Raw genomic sequence first — 20,254 nt, 5'->3', positions numbered from 1 at the left:
TGTGAGATCAAAATCACTCCAAATGAGTAGATAATTCTAGATGATGCTTCAAGATGGTTTTAAGCATGCCCTGGATTGTGCTTTTTGTAATGGACTTTAAATAGGGGACCTATTAGCCCCCTTGGGTGTCTTTAAGTGACATTATCCAAAGAAAATCTCATGTACCATTCAGGCATTTCTCAGAACATTTTTTTTCAACTGACGTTGCGTGATCATATTGTCAGCTGTGAACCTTGCAGCGTAATACATGGCTGCAGTGTTTTTCTATACTTAAGACTACAAACAATGTTGCTCCAAGATCATGATAACAGTCATCTACATGTCAACACGTGACAAATTAGGATTTTTAAAAGGATGAAGAAAAGTATTTGTGGAATACATTGCAGTAGATGGGTGCCCTACAGGTTTAATTTTACCTAGTTTCTTTCAATAAGTAACAAATTGAAATTATCTCCATATATCTTTAATAAAAACATTATGGTAACCAGGTTCCCAAATCATTCTCTACAGGAGTTGCTGCTTTGGATTCAGACGTCTCAGGAAAGGTCGGAGCACGGGCAGTGGTGTATTATTTTTCAACTACCATCATTGCTGTGATTCTAGGTAATAAGCCATGCAGTGAAGTATTGTGTGTCTGGTAACATTTTTTGGTCTCTGAAAGTCCATGAAGAATAAAGTGCTGTTCTGTCACTGTTTGGGGAACGAATCAGAAAGAATCCAAAAGAGAAAAATATTTTCTCCCAAAAACTTCAGGCCTTGAAATTTATCCTATCGTAAAAATGCATGCATAAACAATAACATGGAAGATCGGTGCTAGTTGAAACTTGGTGAGTGATTTTGATGAACATAACTGGTATGAGGAGCTGTATTGTACAGTTGTGCAAACTGAACTAGATTGGAGGACTTGGGTTATACTAGACTGAAGGGCTTGAGTTATGAACTGAATCATGTCCTGTCATGGCTAAAATTCTAAAAGTGGAGGTTCTCAAACAGAGTGACTGGTGGAATTAATGGAGGGGCGAGGTGTGAACCATCATGGAGAACAGTTGATCATGGGAGCAAGCACATGTTTCTCTGACACTGCAATGAAGATTGTTGTGGCAGAAGAGAGCACAGAGAAAGTGGATCAGTGCAATGATGGCCTCCTCAGCAGAAATGCAGAAAGATCTTGCTTCAATGATCTCTGCCTTACCAGTATTACATCTGAGCAGAGTCAAACAATGTCTTCCTTAATGTGAACAAGGTGTATTCCTTTTAAGTCATGCGCAAGTGGGCTTTCTTCCTTCTATTGGACCTTATATTTCCATAGATGCTTTTGTACACAGTGGATAATCAACACAATTACTTTGTGTCCAGCATTCGTCTTGCAAAGGAGCTTGATGCACACTAAAGATCTGGCTGTAATATACTGCTCACATTTTGCCATGAAGCTTACGCTAAAATTCAAACACTAGCATGTAAAATGAAATCGACCTCTGATTAAACTTAGTGCATTCAGAAAGTATTCAGACCCCTTCACTTTTTCCACATTTTGCTATGTTACAGCCTTATATTAAAATGGATTAAATTCATTTTTATCATCAATCTACACACAATACCCCATAATAAAAAAAGTGAAAACAGGTATTTAGAAATTTTTGCAAAGTGATTAAAAAGAAATAACTGAAATATCACATTTACATTAGTATTCAGACCCTTTGCAATGACACTCAAATTGAGCTTATGTTCATCCTGTTTCCATTGATTATCCTTGAGGTGTTTCTACAACTTGGAGTCCACCAGTAGTAAATTAAATTGATTGGACATGATTTGGAAAGGCACACACCTGCCTATATAAGATCCCACAGTTGACAGTGCATGTCAGAGCAAAAACCAAGCCATGAAGACGAAGGAATTGTCCGTAGACCTCTGAGACACGATTGTGTGGAGACACAGATCTGGGGAAGGGTATAAAACAATTTCTGCAGCATTGCAGTTCCCAAAGAGCACAGTGACCTCCGTCATTCTTAAATGGAAGAAATTTGGAACCACCAGGAATCTTCATAGAGCTGGCCGCCCGGCCAAACTGAGCAATCGGGGGAGAAGGGCCTTGGTCAGGGAGGTGACCAAGAACCTGATGGTCACTCTGACAGAGCTCCAGAGTTCCTCTGTGAAGATGGGAGAACCTTCCAGAAGGACAACTATATCTGCAACACTCCACCAATCAGGCCTTTATGGTAGACGGAAGCCACTCCTCAGTAAAAGGCACATGACAGCTCGCTTGGAGTTTGCCAAAAGGCACCTAAAGGATTCTCAGACCATAACAAAACAAGATTCTCTGGTCTGATGAAACCAAGATTGAACTCTTTGGCCTGAATGCCATCTCATCACCTGACCAATACCATACCTACGGTGAAGCATGTTGGTGGCAGCATCATGGTGGGGATGTTTTGAATCCATTTTAAAATAAGGCTGTAACGTAACAAAATGTGGATAAAGTGAAGGGGTCTGAATACTTTCTGAATGCACTGTATCTTGTCACTCAATAACTAAATTATTGCTGCATTCTACATTTTTGCTTCCAAAGGCAAAAACTACTTGAGATTGCACTACAAGCTTTGCACTATTTTAGCATTTTGCATTCGTCATAGTAGTATGTATTGTTATCATGTGTACTATTTATTCCATGATCTTCATGCAAACACAGAATTGAATTGGACCCTGGTGTAAATGGCAATCAATGATGATGAATTTGAAGGAATGCAAATCTGGCAGACCTTGGAGATCATCATTAGCATTAAATCTTGGGACTTTTTTGTTTTATGTAGATCAGTTTAATTGATATTAATTATATAGAACAAAGTTTTAATGTACTTTCAATGCCAAGCCTCACAAGCATATAATTTATTTCGCTTTGTACAAGGAATTGTGTTGGTCATGACCATCAAACCTGGCATGTCTCAAAACGCTGAAGAAATTGACAGGAGTGGAAGCACCCCGGAAGTCACCACTGTGGATGCCTTGCTCGATCTCCTTAGGTTAGTAAATCACTCAGGATATGCAATTTGTAATCACTTATCTCCAAATACTTTGTCTATAATTAATGAACATAAAAAATTGACGGTCTGATTAAATTTATCTTGTCACTCTATAACTATATTGCTTGTTAAAGCAACATTCTACATTTGTACATATCTTGTTTGTATTAGTTTAAGGGCTAATGATTGCACAATATTCATATCCATTGTAATTCTCCAGCCTACAAACGAGCATGGATTAAAATGTGCCAAACAACATTTGCATCACTAAGGCTTCTCAAAGAGAGACCCTACTCAAATATATCCTTGATGTTCAATGGCATGTCCTTTCCCAAATCACCCACCAACTTCCTGGAGATTACCATTGATCAGGCACGTAAATAAATTAATACAGTGGCTACAAGTGTAGATCAGAGAGTCTATTTAGAGTGGTTCTGTGATCTGCAAGGCAAAAGTCAGGAATATAAAGAAATGTTGTTTCTACCTGGCCAAGCAACTCTAAAAACAGTCAAGAAACTCAACACTATTCAGAAACAGATAGACACAAAATGCTGGACGAACTCAGCGAGACAGGCAGCATCTCTGGATGGAAGGAATGAGTGACGTTTCGGGTTGAGACCCTTCCTCATTCGACCCAAAACGTCACCCATTACTTCTATCCAGAGATGCTGCCTGTCCCGCTGAGTTACTCCAGCATTTTGTGTCTATCTTCAGTTTAAACCAGCATCTCCAGTTCCTTCCTACACCATTCAGAAACAAGCAGGCAACTGAATGGCACCCCATCAACCACCCTAAACATTCATTTACTCACTCACTGGCACACAGTGGTTGCACAGTCTATTCTCTACAGAGGCACTGCAGTTATTAACTTAGGCTTCTCCAACACTATCTCTAAAATCTGCAACCTTTGCGATTAAGAAGGACAAGGGCATTAGATGCTTGGGAATACCATCACCTGCAGATTCACTCCCCAAATACACACATTCCTAACTTGAAGTCTATCACCAGCCCTTCATTGTTGCTGGGTTTCAATCTTGCATATCCCTGGCCAACAGCCCTTAGGGAGTACCAGCAGGAAAATAATGCTTCAAGCTTCCAAATGCTTCACCTTCTCAAGGTAAATCAGGATTAGTTTTGGTAACAAAGCCCAAATCTTGAATAATGAGCAACTGAAAAAAAAATGCACTGAAGTCTCCATTACACCACAATATTTAATCAACTTAATTTTGAATCACGTGATTTTTTGAAATGTACCATTTGAAACATCCATGCAAAGATATTTTCTTTTGAGTATTCTGCAATACATTGATTCTATTTTTAAAAATAGAATTGCAAGCTGGTGATTGAATCAATGCAATGATAGGAAATGATTAAGTAGAAGATTTTCAGGTGAAGCTCCGAGCTCCAAGATTTGATCTTTTGCCTTTTTCTAATAGATTATTGCTGTAACTGGTTATGTAAATCAATATGCAATCTCAATAAGCCAGAATATGCTAAATGCATTTAATTATACTTCAGAAAGATTTACTTTGTTTCCAACGCTTTAAACATTCCATTTGTCACCACCTGGTTAAAATGTAAATTGTAATAGGTTCTGAAAGAATCACCTGTTACATGGGAGTCATAAGGATGCTTTAGCATCATATCCCAAGCCACGTGCTTACATTGTAAGACATTACATTGCATCCTTTACTTTGCATTTTGAAGCAATTCTCATGTAGGTTATTTTGGCTCCTTGCCCGATTCCCTCTATAATATTTACTTGTCAATAGTTCCAAGTGTTTCTCTTCATTGACTCCTAACATTTGCTCAAAGTGTTCAGCCCCATTGTCAGACAGATAATTAACTATTTTGATGCACAAGCTTTCTGAGTATCTGTTAAGAGTTACAATTGCTCAGTAATAAGGAGAAGGGAGCAATGACTGTAAAGACATTCTCAAAATCATAGTGTGCACCCCACTGCACTTTATCTAGTCGCACTGGGAAATATATTATCAGTAACACATTGGTAAAAAACGTACATGGACTAATGAGTTTTGTGCAATTGTCTTTTAAATGTGAATTGCACACTGTCTGATGTCACCGTGCATGACTAGATGACTCAATATGTAATTGTATCCTGCAAGTGAAGGAACCAGAGCACATTCATCGTTCTGTGGTTCAACTGCCCATGAAATACTTGATTGCGTTAAACAATCTAGTTTTTAACAACAACAAAAAATCGCCATTCAGTGGTGCAACACCCAAAAGTGTTGCACCACTGAATGGATTTCTGGATCATTATTACCTTCCTGTGTGTGGAGGTTTCTGTGTGCAAACACTTTAATATTAATGTATTGGCTGTGAAGTGCCTTGGGACGATAGACAATGACAATAGGTGCAGTAGTAGGCCATTCGGCCCTTTGAGCCAGCACCACCCTTCAATGTGATCATGGCTGATCATTCACAATCAATACCCCGTTCCTGTCTTCTCCCCATACCCCCTGACTCTGCTATCTTTAAGAGCTCTATCTAGCTCGCTCTTGAAAGTATCCAGAGAATTGGCCTCTGCTGCCTTCTGAGGCAGAGAATTCCACAGATTTACAACTCTCTGAGTGAAAAGGTTTTTCCTCATCTCCGTTCTAAATGGCCTACCCCTTATTCTTAAACTGTGGCAGCTGGCTCTGGACTCCCCCAACATTGAGAACATGCTTCCTGCCTCTAACTTGTCCAATCCCTAAATAATCTTATATGTTTCAATAAGATCCCCTCTCATCCTTCTAAATTCCAGTGTATACAAGCCTAGTCGCTGCAGTCTTTCAATATATGACAGTTCCGCAATTCCGGGAATTAACCTAGTGAACCTATGCTGCACGCCCTCAATAGCAAGAATGTCCTTCCTCAAATTTGGAGACCAAAACTACACACAGTAATCCAGGTGCGATCTCACCAGGGCCCTGTACAAAGAGGGCGAAGGACCTCTTTGCTCCTATACTCAACTCCTCTTGTCATAAAGACCAACATGCCATTAGCTTTCTTCACTGCCTGCTGTACCTGCATGCTAATGTTAAGTGACTGATGAACAAGGAAACCCAGATCTCTTTGTACTTCCCCATTTCGTAACTTGACACCATTCAGATAATAATCTGCCTTCCTGTTCTTACCACCAAAGTGGATAACCTCATATTTATCCACATTAAACTGCATCTGCCATGCATCTGCCCACTCACACAACCTGTCCAAGTCACCCTGCATCCTCATAGCATCCTCCACACAGTTCACACTGCCACCCAGCTTTGTGTCATCCGCAAATTTGCTAATGTTACTTTTAATCCCTTCATCCAAGTCATTAATGTATATTGTAAATAGCTGCAGTCCCAGCACCGAGCCTTGCAGTACCCCACTAGTCACTGCCTGCCATTCTGAAAGGGACCCGTTAATCCCTACTCTTTGTTTCCTGTCTGCCGACCAATCTTCTATCCATGTCAGTACCCTACTCCTGTCTGGGACATCATGGAAGAGATGCAAAAGTCTTTTTTCCCCAATAATATGTGGCCAACAACATATTTTACAGTTCCCTTATGTGTGGTGTGTACTGTCATCTTCTTTGAGAATTCTGAATGTACAAAATCTTTGCAGGATATCAGGAAGCCAAATGCCTGCATGTTTGTTCGTAAGCACACATCCACATTCCTTTGAAGTAATCTTATAACTGTAGCGCATCTTTTTTTTTAAACATAGGAATGCATTCCCAGAAAACCTGGTCCAGGCCAGCTTTCAACAGGTAAATGATTTACTATTTTCTCCATGTACTTCAAAGCTATCAGAATCAGCCAGTTGCTTGAGATTGAATTCTTTTTTTTAAATTGCAATTGGGTAACTGATTGAAAAGTCAAAATTTACCATTATGAAGACATCATAAAAATAATTAATTGCAAAATCTTGCTGGATATTATAAATAATGTCATAAATAATATTTCAGGAATATCAGTAGCCAGATAATGCAAGTGATGCCACATTCATTTAGATGTCTCTTATGCTTGATGAGGCAGTACAAAGTCATCTTAAATGTCAAGTCTAAATCTAATAAAATTGCATCATCTGCACATAAATAAAACCGTGATAATAAATCTGCAACATTTTATGCTTGCGTCTACGAATCATCAGTGAGCACATTTTGCATTCATGTATGAAAACAGAATGAAAGTTTACCTTAGAATACTTGTATTTCCTGACATTGTTAAAGTAGTGCAACAGGAACTTGTCGTGTTAATTGTCTTCCCGTAAGTGCATTCCAATTGCGCTGTTGCATCCATCTGTTAGCTTTTCCCGAGTGAACCTGCTGTCATTTTAGGTCCACCAGGAATCATTACTTCCTTCTTTCATTGATTTAATTCTCATTAAATTGTTACAATTGCGATTCTCACTTTAAAGATCAAAGCTGCAGTCTGGAATGCTGGGTGGATGGCCTTGATGCCACCAGGGAAAAGCCTCAGTGAGCAGTCATTCACGATGTGTGGGATGGTCTGGTCTAGATATCCGCATTCGCAAGCAGGGCTGTCTGTCATCCCCCACTTGTGCAGGTGATGGGCTGGTCTTGCATGGAGGGTTGAACTATCCTGTTCAGGGTTAGCCATTGCTTGCGATCGAAGTCAAATCCCAGTGGTTTCACTGTGGGATCTGGGATGACCTCTCCATTGTTGGTGTTGGCATCTTTCCAGGCTCTGCCTTTCCAGGCTTGGGGTCAAAGTCTTCCAGGGATTTGGCTGAAGACCAGAAGGGTTTGCCGGACTTCAGGCACATGTTGGGCAGATTGTTCAAGTCAGCATGGATGGGAAGGTCAGGGTTAGCCTCGATGGTGCACCAATCATTCACCATCCTCTCCCTTCTACGTATGCTGGGAGGGTCGATGTGAGAGAGGACAGGGAGCCACTGCAAAGGTGTTGACTTAAGCGTCCCTGTGATGACCCGCTTTGCAGAGTTAAGGACAGTGTCAACTCGTTTGGTGTGGCAGCTATTAGCCCAAGCTGTTGAGCAAAACGCGGCTGTTGAGTAGACTTGGGCTAAGCTTGCAGTCGGGAGGGTGTGTGCATTGGATTTACAGCTGTTGCCTGCAAGTTTCCTGATAATGTTGACCCTTGCACAAGTGGTGAATTAATTAACATTATTTACATCACCATGCCAAATTAGTTATAAGTGAAATCGATCAGGAACTGGAAAAGCACTTAAAAGTTACTTTGGAAAGTGACAAGCAGAAAAAAAAATCTTGTCTTTGGTGAAAAATTGTCTATGGTGTCTTACCTCCCCATAGTAATCAGACACCATTGTCTCCAAAGAACATAATTCCCAGCAGGTGGCCATAGTAATTGACAAGCTATTGGTTCTATTGATACTTGTTCATTGATACTCTAATATATAGCATAACATACAGCCGTTAGTATTTTTAGTTTGTAGTAATAAAAATAAACTTAGAGCTATTAAAAAGATCTTTATTTTTGAAAATTTAGCAAAAAATCATTGTTATTAACAGACTGAAAGTCTATTGTAATAAACCTCTTTTCCCCATTCCCCACAATTGTTTTAAAACCTGATTTTTTATAATGTGAAGAACACACAGTACTGGAGTAACTCAGCGGGTCAGGCAGCATCTCCGGAGGATATGGACAGGTGATGTTTTGGGTTGGAGCCCATGTGAGGTTTCTTACGAACACAACCATTGCGTTATGGCATAGCTCTCTGTACTGTAGCTCCAATGTTGGAACTGGATGGTTTCCAGAGTCAACAGCTAGGAGAGCTATTTATCTAGCAGGTGAAAGTTTGAACTTCCACTTCTATAATGGAAATCTATAACCATGTCATTTCTCTCAAGTTATTCTGTATTTGCTCAATTGGTATTTGGGTAATTTTTTTAAAATGTTGATCTGAACTACTTTACCAGTTATTTACACTGTGTATTAATTGATCTGCCCTGCCATGTCAAAAACAAGCTATGTGTAATTTCCTTTTCCTGTTAATTTCCAGTATAAAAGCAAGCGACAGGAAATTGAACCTGTAAACAATGCCAGCGTTACCACTGGGGTAACAGTTACTGTTATAATGACCACTCAGATGAATGAGGTAACCTTGCTTCTTTGCTAGTCATTGCTATCATAATGCTTGATGAATACTTTTATCAGATAATTTTTACATCGGGTTTTTTAAGAGTGTTGGATTTGCAATTAATTGATCTAGAATATGGAACATAGAACAGTACAACACGGGAACAGACCTTTCAGCCCACAATGTCAGTGCTGAAAATAATACCAAGATAAACTAATCTTGCCTGCCTGCACATGATCCATATCCCTCAATTCTCTTCATATCCATATGCCAATCTAAACGTCTCTTAAAAACCACTATTGTATCTACCTTCACCACCACCCTTGGCAGTGCAGTCCAGGCATCTATGACTCTCTGCCTTTTGATAATTCCACTTTGGGACAAAGGTTCAGACTGTCTGTCCCATTCATGGCTCTCCTAATTTTACACATTTCTAGGATCATAGAACACCAATACATAGCAGGAAAGAATGAAGAAATGAGCAAAGTAAACGTGTCGTTTAGAAAGGTCAGTTTGTCTATCCAATGCATTCTATCTTAATTATTCCTCCCATGATGGCCCATCCACATTCAACAGGAATGTTGACAAGTGCTGATAGAAAAGAGTGCTGCAAATCTTTACATTCATTTGCAGAGGCACCTTTCCTGAACTGCAGAGACATGGCTGTCGTTCCTGAGAATCACAGTAATATTTATATCCAGAAATGGTCTGCAGTTTGAGAGTGGGGAGAGGATTCTGGCATGATTCTGTGCATTTGATCCTCTTTAATTTACATTTCAATAATATTTACAAGTTCTGCTGGAAACATGCAAGTCCATTAGTGAGTTGCTAAGGGCGCCATCAGTGGAGACACAAGAGATTGCAGATGTTAGAATCTGGAACAAAAAACAAATTGCTGGAGGAACTCAGTGGGCCGATGAGCAGAGTCTGTGGAGGGATGCAGAGTCTTCACCCAAAATGTTGACACTTCCTTTCTCTCCACAAATGCTTGACCCATTGATTTCCTCCAGCAGTTTTTTTTTGTGCCATCAGTGTATTGATTATCATAAATAGTTAAGAAATAGAAAATTAGACTATGATTTTTAATTTAAATCCTATCACAAATCTTCACAGAATAAAACCAAGGACTACAAGGTGGTTGGCATGTACTCTGATGGAATCAATGTGCTGGGGCTTATTGTCTTCTGCCTAGTGTTTGGGATTGTCATAGGACAAATGGGAGAAAAAGGAAAAATTCTGATGGACTTTTTTGATGCGTTGAATGAAGCCACTATGAGAATAGTGCAGATCATCATGTGGTGAGTAGGATGTAGTACTGAAATTAAGTTCTGCATTATTTATACATTATCTTTTTTATAATAAGTGAAAGAGGCATCAACACCATCGCTAGATTGGCTTTTTCCACCGAACAAATACATTATTTTACCACTTTATGTGATGGCTCGCTCTGGTAATCAAGTGTTCATCGAGGCTGGTGAAGCAAGATCTTGATTTGATGATCTTTATCATTCCTTTAGTGGCACTTCCAAATTCTTGGAAATGCAAGTAGTTAAAAGACACCACAATGTTCAAGCACCTCAAAGGGCCCATGGATCAAATCCCTGGCCAACCTTCTGTATTTGACAACTGAAAGTCCCTGTCGGTCATATCTAGGAAGGTTAAGCAAATAATCAAAATGGAAGATAAAACCACTTACTCTCTGAATTAAGACCCCAGGAAGTTGGCTGCTACAGTGCAGCACTGTATACGGTGTACAGCACGGCTACAGAACTAATACAGAGGAGAAGGTGCTTGGGAAGCTGAAAGGGCTGGCGGTGGATAAGTCAACAGGACCAGATGGACTGCACTCCAGGGTTCTGAAAGAGGTGGCTTTAGAGATTGTGGAGGCATTGATAGTGATATTTCAAGAATCACTAGAGTCAGGAGTGGCTCCAGATGATTGGAAAATTGGCAATATTACCCCACTGTACAAGAAGGGAGCAAAGCAGAATAGTGCGAACTATAGGCCGGTTAGTCTGACTTCAGTGGTCATTATAAAGGAAGAGGTTATGGAGTACTTAGAAGTTCATAATAAAATAGGCCGAAGTCAGCATGGTTTTGAGAAGGGGAGATCTTACCTGACGAATCTGTTGGAATTCTTTGAAGAAGTAAATAGAACAGACAAAGACTAGCGGAGTTCTGCAGGGCTCGGTGTTGGGGCCGCTACACTTCAGATTGTATATTAATGATTTGGATAGGGTGTTGACGGTTTTGTGGCCAAGTTTGCAGATGATACGAAAATAGGTGGAGGGCCAGGTAGTGCAAAACAGGCAGGGACGCTGCAGAAGGAATTGGACAGGTTCAGAGAGCGGGCAGTGAAGGGGCAGATGGAATATAGTGTAGCAAAGTGTGGAGTCATACATTTTGATAGTAGAAATAGAGGGGTCGACTATTTTCGAAATGGGTGGAGAATCTAGAAATCAGAGGTGCAAAGGGACTTGGGAGTGCTGGTGCAGGATTCCTAAAAGGTTAATCTGCAAGTTGAATCGGTAGTAAAGAAGGCAAACGCAATGCTAGCATTTATTTCTTATCATTTATCTCTTATCATTAAGAGGGCTAGAATTAAAAAACAGGGATGTAATGCTAAGGCTCTATAAGGTGCTGGTCAGACCGCATTTGGAGTATTGTGAACAATTTTGCGCACCATATCTGTAGAAGGATGTGCTGGCCCTGCAGGGGGTCAAGAGGAGGTTTACGAGAATGATCCCAGGAATTAGTGGGTTAACATATGATGAGTGTTTGACGGCACTGGGCCTTTACTCGCTGGAGTTTAGAAGAATGAGGGGAGACCTCATTAAAATGTACCGAATAGTGAAAGGCTTGGATAGAGTGGATGTGGAGAGTATGTTTCCATAGTGAGAGATTCTTGGACTAGAGGTCATAGCCTCTGAATTAAAGGACATTCCTTTTGGAGGGAGATGAGGAGGAATTTCATTAGTCAGAGGGTAGTGAATCTATGGAATTCTTTGCCACAGAAGACTGTGGAGGCTGTCAATTGATATTTTTAAGGCAGAGATAGATGGATTCTTGATTAGTACAGGTGTCAGGGGTTATGGGGAGAAGGCAGGAGAATGGGTTAGGAGGTAGATCGGCCACAATTGACTGGTGTAGTAGACTTGACAGCCGAATGGCCTTATTCTGCACCTATCACTTGTGACCTTCGTGCATATATTAAATCCAGTTTAACAGGAACATACATGATTTCCAATAATTAACTATTTTGCTTTTTTAACTTTAATTTGGCCTTCTTAATTACTTACGATTCAATGTGAAACTCTTCTGTTTCAGTAGTATTGTTCATCTAAGAGCAAATAAAATAATAATTTCTGAAATAACATATTGCCGGATTTATAACTATACCAAAATTAAGTTGAAATTACTTTTCCAGTATAACCATTTGTCAATGACTTGTTTCAGGTATATGCCAATTGGCATTTTATTCCTGATTGCTGCAAAAGTAGTCGAAGTGGATGACTGGGAAATTTTCCGCAGACTTGGGCTTTACATGGCCACAGTTCTGAGTGGGTATGTTTCATGTTACTTTAAATAGCTTTTAGAAATGTTTGAATTGGGTTGAAGAAAGAGTTCTATTTATTGAATTGTTGCAGAGAAAAGAAGTGGACCTAAAGTTATAGAGTTAAATAGTGGAGCTAAGTTGAAATCTTGAACTTTAGCAGTTGAATAACAAGCTGCTCTGTATTGAATCTAAAAACAAATGGTTCGGGTGATCATTGCTGAGGTTCGTGTGTTAAATACGTGGAGCTGACTCAATGCTGAACGTACAGCTTGAGTAATATAATGTTCGATACAGAATAAATTTATCAGTTTGTGTATTCCATTCTATAAAACCAGGATCTGGCGATTGAGGAAAGGTATTTGTGGTGTTCCTCACACAACTGAGGATCATCTACTGGGATTGGAATTGGGACATACTGCAAAGCCAATCGTGTGTATTTCTAGGTGTGCTCCCTGCTGAAGGCACAGTGGTATAAAAGTAAACTGAGTTTTATCCTCTAGCCAAACTATGCTTTGCTGTGTTGAGATAATCCATAGAAATAGCTTTCAGTCCATAAGAGTTAAATGATGTCTGGCAACAACAAATTCAATTTATGAAGTACCTCTAAGGCAGTAAAACTTTCCAAGGTCTTTCTTTCCTAATCCATTTATGTTTATTAACACGAGCTGGTAAATTCTCTTGTGTCTTTGAACCCATCTGGTTCTGCGAAGTAATGGATCTCCTCGAATCTCAGCTCCATGACTTTGGCTGGACAACAGGGACAGGGCATTGTGTTATTGAGGTCCTCAAGTAAATAATGTTAAATAACTCTCTGACATTACAACGTGGAATGGTCCTACTTTAGCTTTTATTCACTTTTAATTTTTTTCAACCTGCATTGTAGTAAGCTCTGGTTCATCATGTTTCTCAATCTATCTGCCCACTTTGACACTATCCCATTCCTTCATCATTCATCGATTTGCTACTGCTTGATTCTATTTGGTTCTATTTTTACTTGGTTCTATTTTAAGTATTGAATTATAGACATAGAATCACTTGCAATATGTCTTCCACCATCCCACAATCTCTTGCTTCTCAGGATTGCAACATTTTCCTCTCTCCTTCTCTGTTTTCATCTCTTCCCTTTCTCTCTTCTTTTTTCAATTAAAGTTTCCTGACTTTTCAGCAGTTGGGAAACATTTCAGTAGCTTGTGCGACTTACTCTGAAACAAGCAGCTGGAATGCATGTGGCAATTGTTGCACAAGGAGTATTATTTCTCTACATTCAATATACATAAGGCTACTAAATTTCAAATCATTTTTGTTGAAGATTTAATCTATTTAAAATATGGTTATGAAAGATAAATGTCCATAAATATACATTGTTGTTTTATAGATTAGCCATCCATGGAACAATCATCCTACCCATGATCTACTTTATTGTGGTACGGAAAAACCCCTTCATATTTATTGGAGGGATGGCTGAGGCATTACTGACTTCTGTGATGATTTCATCCAGGTAACTGTGCAGATTCTAATAATTTGATACAATCATCTAAGCAGTATGAATTGTTTATGAATCAAAATTTATAGTGCCTGGAATGAAATATTTTCCACTATAACCTAAACATAATTTGAGGCCTGCCCATTGCAAACCAATTGAAATTCAAAGCACTTGACTAGGAAATTAAAGTGACCAGACAGAATATGTTCCTTCACTAACAAAATATAATTTGAGGATGGAGACACAAGAGACTGCAGATGCTGGAATCTGGAGCAAAATAAAACAAACGACTGGAGAAACTGAGCAGATTGAGCAGCATATCTGGGGGAAAGGAACTATTGATGTTTTGGGTCGATACTCTGCATCACATATGAGAGTGGAGAGGGCAGATAGTTGAAAAAAAAGGACTGTAATGCTGACTGTCCTAAAGACACTTCCATTGACTGTGCCAAGATCCTGCTTTAGAAAATATTGTATCAGCCATATATTAAGAAGCTGGTGTAGCTAATGGATATCAGATGTATGCAAACTATGCTGAACAAAGCTATGGCATCAAATTGGATGAGTTTCCATGCTTTAAGTAATGATCAGGGATTCAGCAGGCCTCCCCCCCCCCCCCCTCCCCAACCTCCCCAATTTCCTATTGTTTAGAGATCATTAAATATTTGTAGAAAACATGCTTATTGTTTCCTACGTTCTAGTCACCTGGTCATTGAAAGCCATTTCCAAAGATTTAGTGATTCTTCTGATGTGTAAAAAATGCAATGCCATCTCATCTCATAGTAATATAATAATCGTAATCACAAAATATTTTAAGATAAGATGTGAAAATTAATTACCAAGATAGAGGACAATTGCACTGCAGGATTGTAAGTGAGCCATAGTATTTTTCTTCTACCATGTCTCTCTAAGTATCTTATACCATGACTCTTCAAGAATCATCAGAATGTATTGAAAAAGAACAAGCTGCAGTTGGCAACATAGCACAAAATGATGTAGATTTCCCTTTATCCAACACTGGATACTCTCGGACATCAGTTCAGAGGGCTCTCTGAAATCCAATATTATTAACACATTGGTGAATCAGCAAATCATGTTGAAGAATTCTCATAGACAGCAAAACAAGTGATATAAAGTAAAATATTTAACTAGTATTACAAAGGTGGCTACCGACTGGATGATCAGCCATGATCACAATGAATGGCAGTGCTGACTCGAAGGGCCAAATGGCCTCCTCCTGCATCTATTTTTTATGATCCCAAACATTGTGCATTTTGCTCCACAAATGCTGCCTGACCCGCTGAGTTCATGCAGCAGTCTATTTTTGCAAGAAGAAGTGTTGATAGATACTGCAGTTTAACCTATGTAGACAGGAACTGCAGATGCTGGTTTATACCGAAGATAGACACAATCTGCTGGAGTAACTCAGCAGCAGTGTCTCTTGAAAAAAAGGATGTATCCTTTTCGGGTTCCTTTCCGGACCAAAAATGTCATCCATCCTTTTTCTCCAGAGATGCTGCCTGACCAGCTGAGTTACTCCAGCACCATGTGTCTATCTGCAGTTTTACCTGATCTATTTAACCAATGAAATATATACTTAATACATAGCAGGAGATTATAAAGGTGTGCAAAAGCTTGTTTTACTGAGAATGTTGCTGATGCAATAATATTCAATCTTATAAACAGCTCAGCAACTTTGCCAGTGACTTTCCGATGTGCCGAGGAGAAGAATAAAGTGGACAAAAGGATCACCAGATTTGTGCTGCCAGTGGGAGCCACGATAAACATGGATGGAACAGCTCTGTATGAAGCAATTGCCGCCATATTTATTGCTCAGCTGAATGACTACCCATTGGATGCAGGACAGATCATCACCATCAGGTGTGATCTTTATCTCAAGCTTTCGTCAAAGTGTAAAGATATTTATTGCTTATTTTTCCAAGGTGACTTCGGAAGATCGATTCATTGTCAATTGCTCAAAGTCAATAGATCAGATCCAGATCTATTGTATACCACAGAAATTAGTTCAGACGGGGGTGTGCACATAGTGGTCACCAGGTAAGAGTAGCTAGCCCTCCCTAAGTCTGCCAACGTTTAAGAAACAAATAGGCAGGTACATGGATAGGTCAGGTTTAGTTTAGTTTAGAGGTAACAGGCCCTTTGGCCCACCGAGTCCGCACCGACCAGTGATCCCCGCACATTAACACTATCCTACACACTAGGGACAATTCACACTTATACCAAGCCAATTAACCTACAAACCTGTACGTCTTTGGAGTGTGGGAGGAAACCGAAGATCTCGGAGAAGCCCCACGCGGTCACGGGGAGAATGTACAAACTCCATGCAGCCAGCACCTATAGTTGGGATTAAACCCAGATCTCCGGCGCTGCAAGTGCTGTAAGGCAGCAACTCTAACTCTGTGCCACTGCACCATGTAGAGGGATATGGACCAAACGCAGGTAGGTGGGACTAGTGTAGATGGGACATATTGGCATAAGCAGTTACTTGTTTCTACCCTCTTAATCTGACATTCACACTTTTAGTGGAAATTCTGTTTAGAACAGGAAACCAGACTATTGGACAAACTGTTCTCTGATCAATATTGTAATGCCACAACATTTCTCCAATCTGATTGAAATTGGGAATTTTCTAGGGTTTTCGGCTCAATGATATCAGTTTATATAATTATCCACTTTGAAGGAGTGTGCTAAACCTGGACAGGGTGTAGCAGGGTATTACATGTTTTCTTGCTGATTAATTGCTAGGAAGCATGACCACGTGATTTTCATCTGTGCTTTTACATGCGTGTGTCTGCTCATTTCTAGTATTACAGCGACTGCGGCCAGCATAGGAGCAGCGGGGGTCCCTCAAGCTGGAATGGTCACCATGGTGATTGTTCTCACTGCTGTTGGATTGCCTGCTAACGATGTCACACTAATCATTGCCGTGGACTGGCTGCTGTAAGTGCCCGTGTGCGAAAAAAAAATCCCACTCGAAAGAAAATTCTAACAGTTTTACTTATAATTTAGCTTTAATTTTTAGAGATAGAGCATGGAAACAGACTCTTCGGCCCACCGAGTCTACGCTGACCATTCATCTCCCGTACACACTAGTTATCCCACAACTCACTAGGGGAAATTTACAGAGACCATTTAACCTACAAACCCACAGGTCGTTTGGATGATTGAGGAAACTGGAACACCCAGAGGAATCCTACGCAGTCACAGGGAGAACGTGTAAACTCCACACAGACAACACCTGAGGTCAGGATCAAACCCGGGTCTCTGGCGCTGTGAGGCAGCAGCTCTACCGATGCACCACTGTGCCACCATCATTCTAGAAAGAGAATTGAGAATTGTTTACAATGGGTAGATGCATATTATTTTTGAGCATTATTGTTACTTTCAGAATCATAGAGTTGTTTCAGCACAGAAGCAGGACATTCAGCCTGTTGTGTCCATACCAGCTTCATGGAGGGCATTCCCACCAGTCCCATTCCCCACCCTCATCCCCATTTATTCTCTCTGGTGTCCAATCAATCTCCTTGTCAAGGCATTGATTCTGCTCCCACCATGCCCAAGGGCATTGAATTCCAGATTATAAGGGCTTCTAAATTTGCACGCTTTGCATTCATTAGGTGACCGACACTCTCCACAAGAGCTGGGGAATCCATTGCCTTTCATGTCTTAGAAAGACAGCAACAAGTTAAGGCCACCCAGTTTTACAAGGTTCCTCACAGGGCCAGGATCCAATACACCACATCCAATATTTAAGAGGAACCTGAAGGGAAATGTCTTCACTCAGTGGGTGGTGGATATATGGAACGAGTTGCCAGAGGAGGTAGTTGAGCCAGGTACTATAACAGCATTTAAAATACATTTGGACAGTTGCATGGAGAGGAAAGATTTAGAGGGATGTGAGCCAAATGTGGGCAAAATGGGACTAGGTTAAATAGGGCATCGTGGTCAACATGGACAAGTTGGTTGAAAGGCCTGTTTCTGTGCTGTATGACTCTATGACATTCCCTCAGCGACAAGAAAAGGTTCCCAGTTCCTCAGTGAATATGTTGTATGTGCCAGAGTGTCAATGTGAAATAGGCTGGAAGCTGTCAGAATGTTTTCACCCTTCATCCTTCAAAACTTGCCCATACCTGACTGCACCATGGACTTATTTATAATAATAACTAGTCTGTGGGTTAATAATTAACAGTTAATTCATTGCTTGTTAACTGCTCCCTTGATATTTGATTAACAGTTGTTCAAACAGCACCGGAAAAGTGTAATAGCAAGATTCCTGTCCCAGCTTAAATGGTTATTGAGTGTCATCATTCTTAAAAGAATGCTACATTCCAAGTCAAGAAGGCCAAGGGTGTGCAAGTTTGGAGATTGTTGTGTCCTTCACAATTGCACTATTTACAAAAGCCTGGACTTTTGCAACAGTGGAGAAGTGGTTCTGACTTAAATTGGACTTGGAATTAATGGAGGAAAGCGTCAGCAACCTCCAGTCAGAATCTGCCAAGTTTGATGCAGGGGATATTATTAATTAAGTTATCCTTTCTTTATAATAGTCTGTCCCCTTATCTCCTACTACCCACATCCTAATGGAGAAAAACTCCCTTAATCCATCATGTAAGATTATTAAGGGGTTGGACACGTTAGAGGCAGGAAACATGTTCCCAATGTTGGGGGAGTCCAGAACCAGGGGCCACAGTTTAAGAATAAGGGGTAGGCCATTTAGAACGGAGATGAGGAAAAACTTTTACAGTCAGAGAGTTGTAAATCTGTGGAATCCTCTGCCTCAGAAGGCAATGGAGGCCAATTCTCTAAATGCATTCAAGAGAGAGCTAGATAGAGCTCCTAAGGATAGTGGAGTCAGGGGGTAAGGGGAGAAGGCAGGAACAGGGTACTGATTGAGAATGATCAACCATGGTCACATTGAATGGTGGTGCTGGCTCAAAGGGCCGAATGGCCTGCTCCTGCACCTTTTGTCTATTGTCTATTGTCTATCATCTCATTAACAATATGCCCACACAATATCCTTCTTACGAATGGTGTCAATAACTAGAACTTGATTTAAATTTGAGGCAGGCACAAAAGAGCACGTCTCTGTCACACCATGCGTCTAATTGCTGTGAATAATAAAGGTCAAAGCCAGTGCTTGTTGTACATTATGAACTTGAAGTCCAAATGAATACAGACTAACCTAATCTCTTCTTACACTCTGCATCCCTTGATTGGTTGCATGTAGCTTTATTTTCTCCAATCTGGTACTTCTCCAAAGTATATTCTAGGGGCTGATTGAAGTGAGTTTGCTCATATTTTACAAATAGGATAGGAAGTGGTTATTTTCTTACAGCAGCTTGGCCCAACTGTGAATATACAGCAGATATCACCAGATAAGATCTACTGTGCCTTGTGGCCATTGATGTCCACAAAATATTTCACCAGTTTTGAATCCAATGAGAGCTACAGATTTAGAATCAAACAGGTGAGTCACAACAATTAAATTAACAAACTAAGTTCAGCCCTTGTCCAAAGCTGTGATGTTTGAAAAATATTCTCAGTCAACTACAGAAGAGTTTAGGGTCCTATTTAGCCAGAGACAGGCTTTATCTCAATCTTCATTCAGAGTATGGCATGTTTTCTTCCGAAGATCGACACAAAATGCTGGAGTAACTCAACGGGACAGGCAGGTTCTCAGGAAAGAAGGAATGAGTGATGTTTTGGGTTTAGACACTTCTTAAGACATTATCATTCTTCAGTGACCCATTCCTTCTCTCGAGAGATGTTGCCTATCTCGCTGAGTTCATCCAGCATTTTGTTTCTTACTTACTTACTGCCCATTATGCCTCCTGGCATGTAGGGCAACAACGAAGGTTCTCCACTCCTGTCTGTTCTGGACTAGTTTCTGGACACTACCCCAGGTCAATTCCATAGTTTCCATTTCCTCTTTCACCATTGACATTCATCCTAGCGTCTGTCGATAGCCCTGGAAGTCCGTCACGCCCACTAGTGTTGATTCCTTCAGTTGTTGTTTCCGTAACATATTCGTTTTACGAGGCGGGGTTGTTAACCCTGGGCTCAACCCCCAACCTGGAGGCATTTTGTGTCTATCTTCAG

At 40.3% G+C, this 20,254-nt stretch overlaps 1 protein-coding gene across 1 annotated transcript in view; it reads left to right on the top strand.

Moving 5' to 3' along the window:
- Positions 1–20,254, top strand: part of slc1a1 (solute carrier family 1 member 1) — a 67,855-nt gene that overhangs the window by 35,158 nt on the left and 12,443 nt on the right. The window contains exons 3-11 of the mRNA XM_078396062.1: positions 511–603; positions 2,903–3,017; positions 6,738–6,780; positions 9,018–9,113; positions 10,209–10,393; positions 12,552–12,659; positions 14,027–14,149; positions 15,821–16,015; positions 16,961–17,095. Coding sequence (XP_078252188.1) covers positions 511–603; positions 2,903–3,017; positions 6,738–6,780; positions 9,018–9,113; positions 10,209–10,393; positions 12,552–12,659; positions 14,027–14,149; positions 15,821–16,015; positions 16,961–17,095 — 1,093 coding nt within the window. The remainder of the gene's footprint in view (positions 1–510; positions 604–2,902; positions 3,018–6,737; positions 6,781–9,017; positions 9,114–10,208; positions 10,394–12,551; positions 12,660–14,026; positions 14,150–15,820; positions 16,016–16,960; positions 17,096–20,254) is intronic.

The sequence above is a fragment of the Rhinoraja longicauda genome, chromosome 3 (genome assembly GCF_053455715.1).
Source record: "Rhinoraja longicauda isolate Sanriku21f chromosome 3, sRhiLon1.1, whole genome shotgun sequence".
NCBI lineage: Eukaryota > Metazoa > Chordata > Chondrichthyes > Rajiformes > Arhynchobatidae > Rhinoraja > Rhinoraja longicauda.
This window is presented reverse-complemented; position numbering and strand designations above follow the sequence as displayed.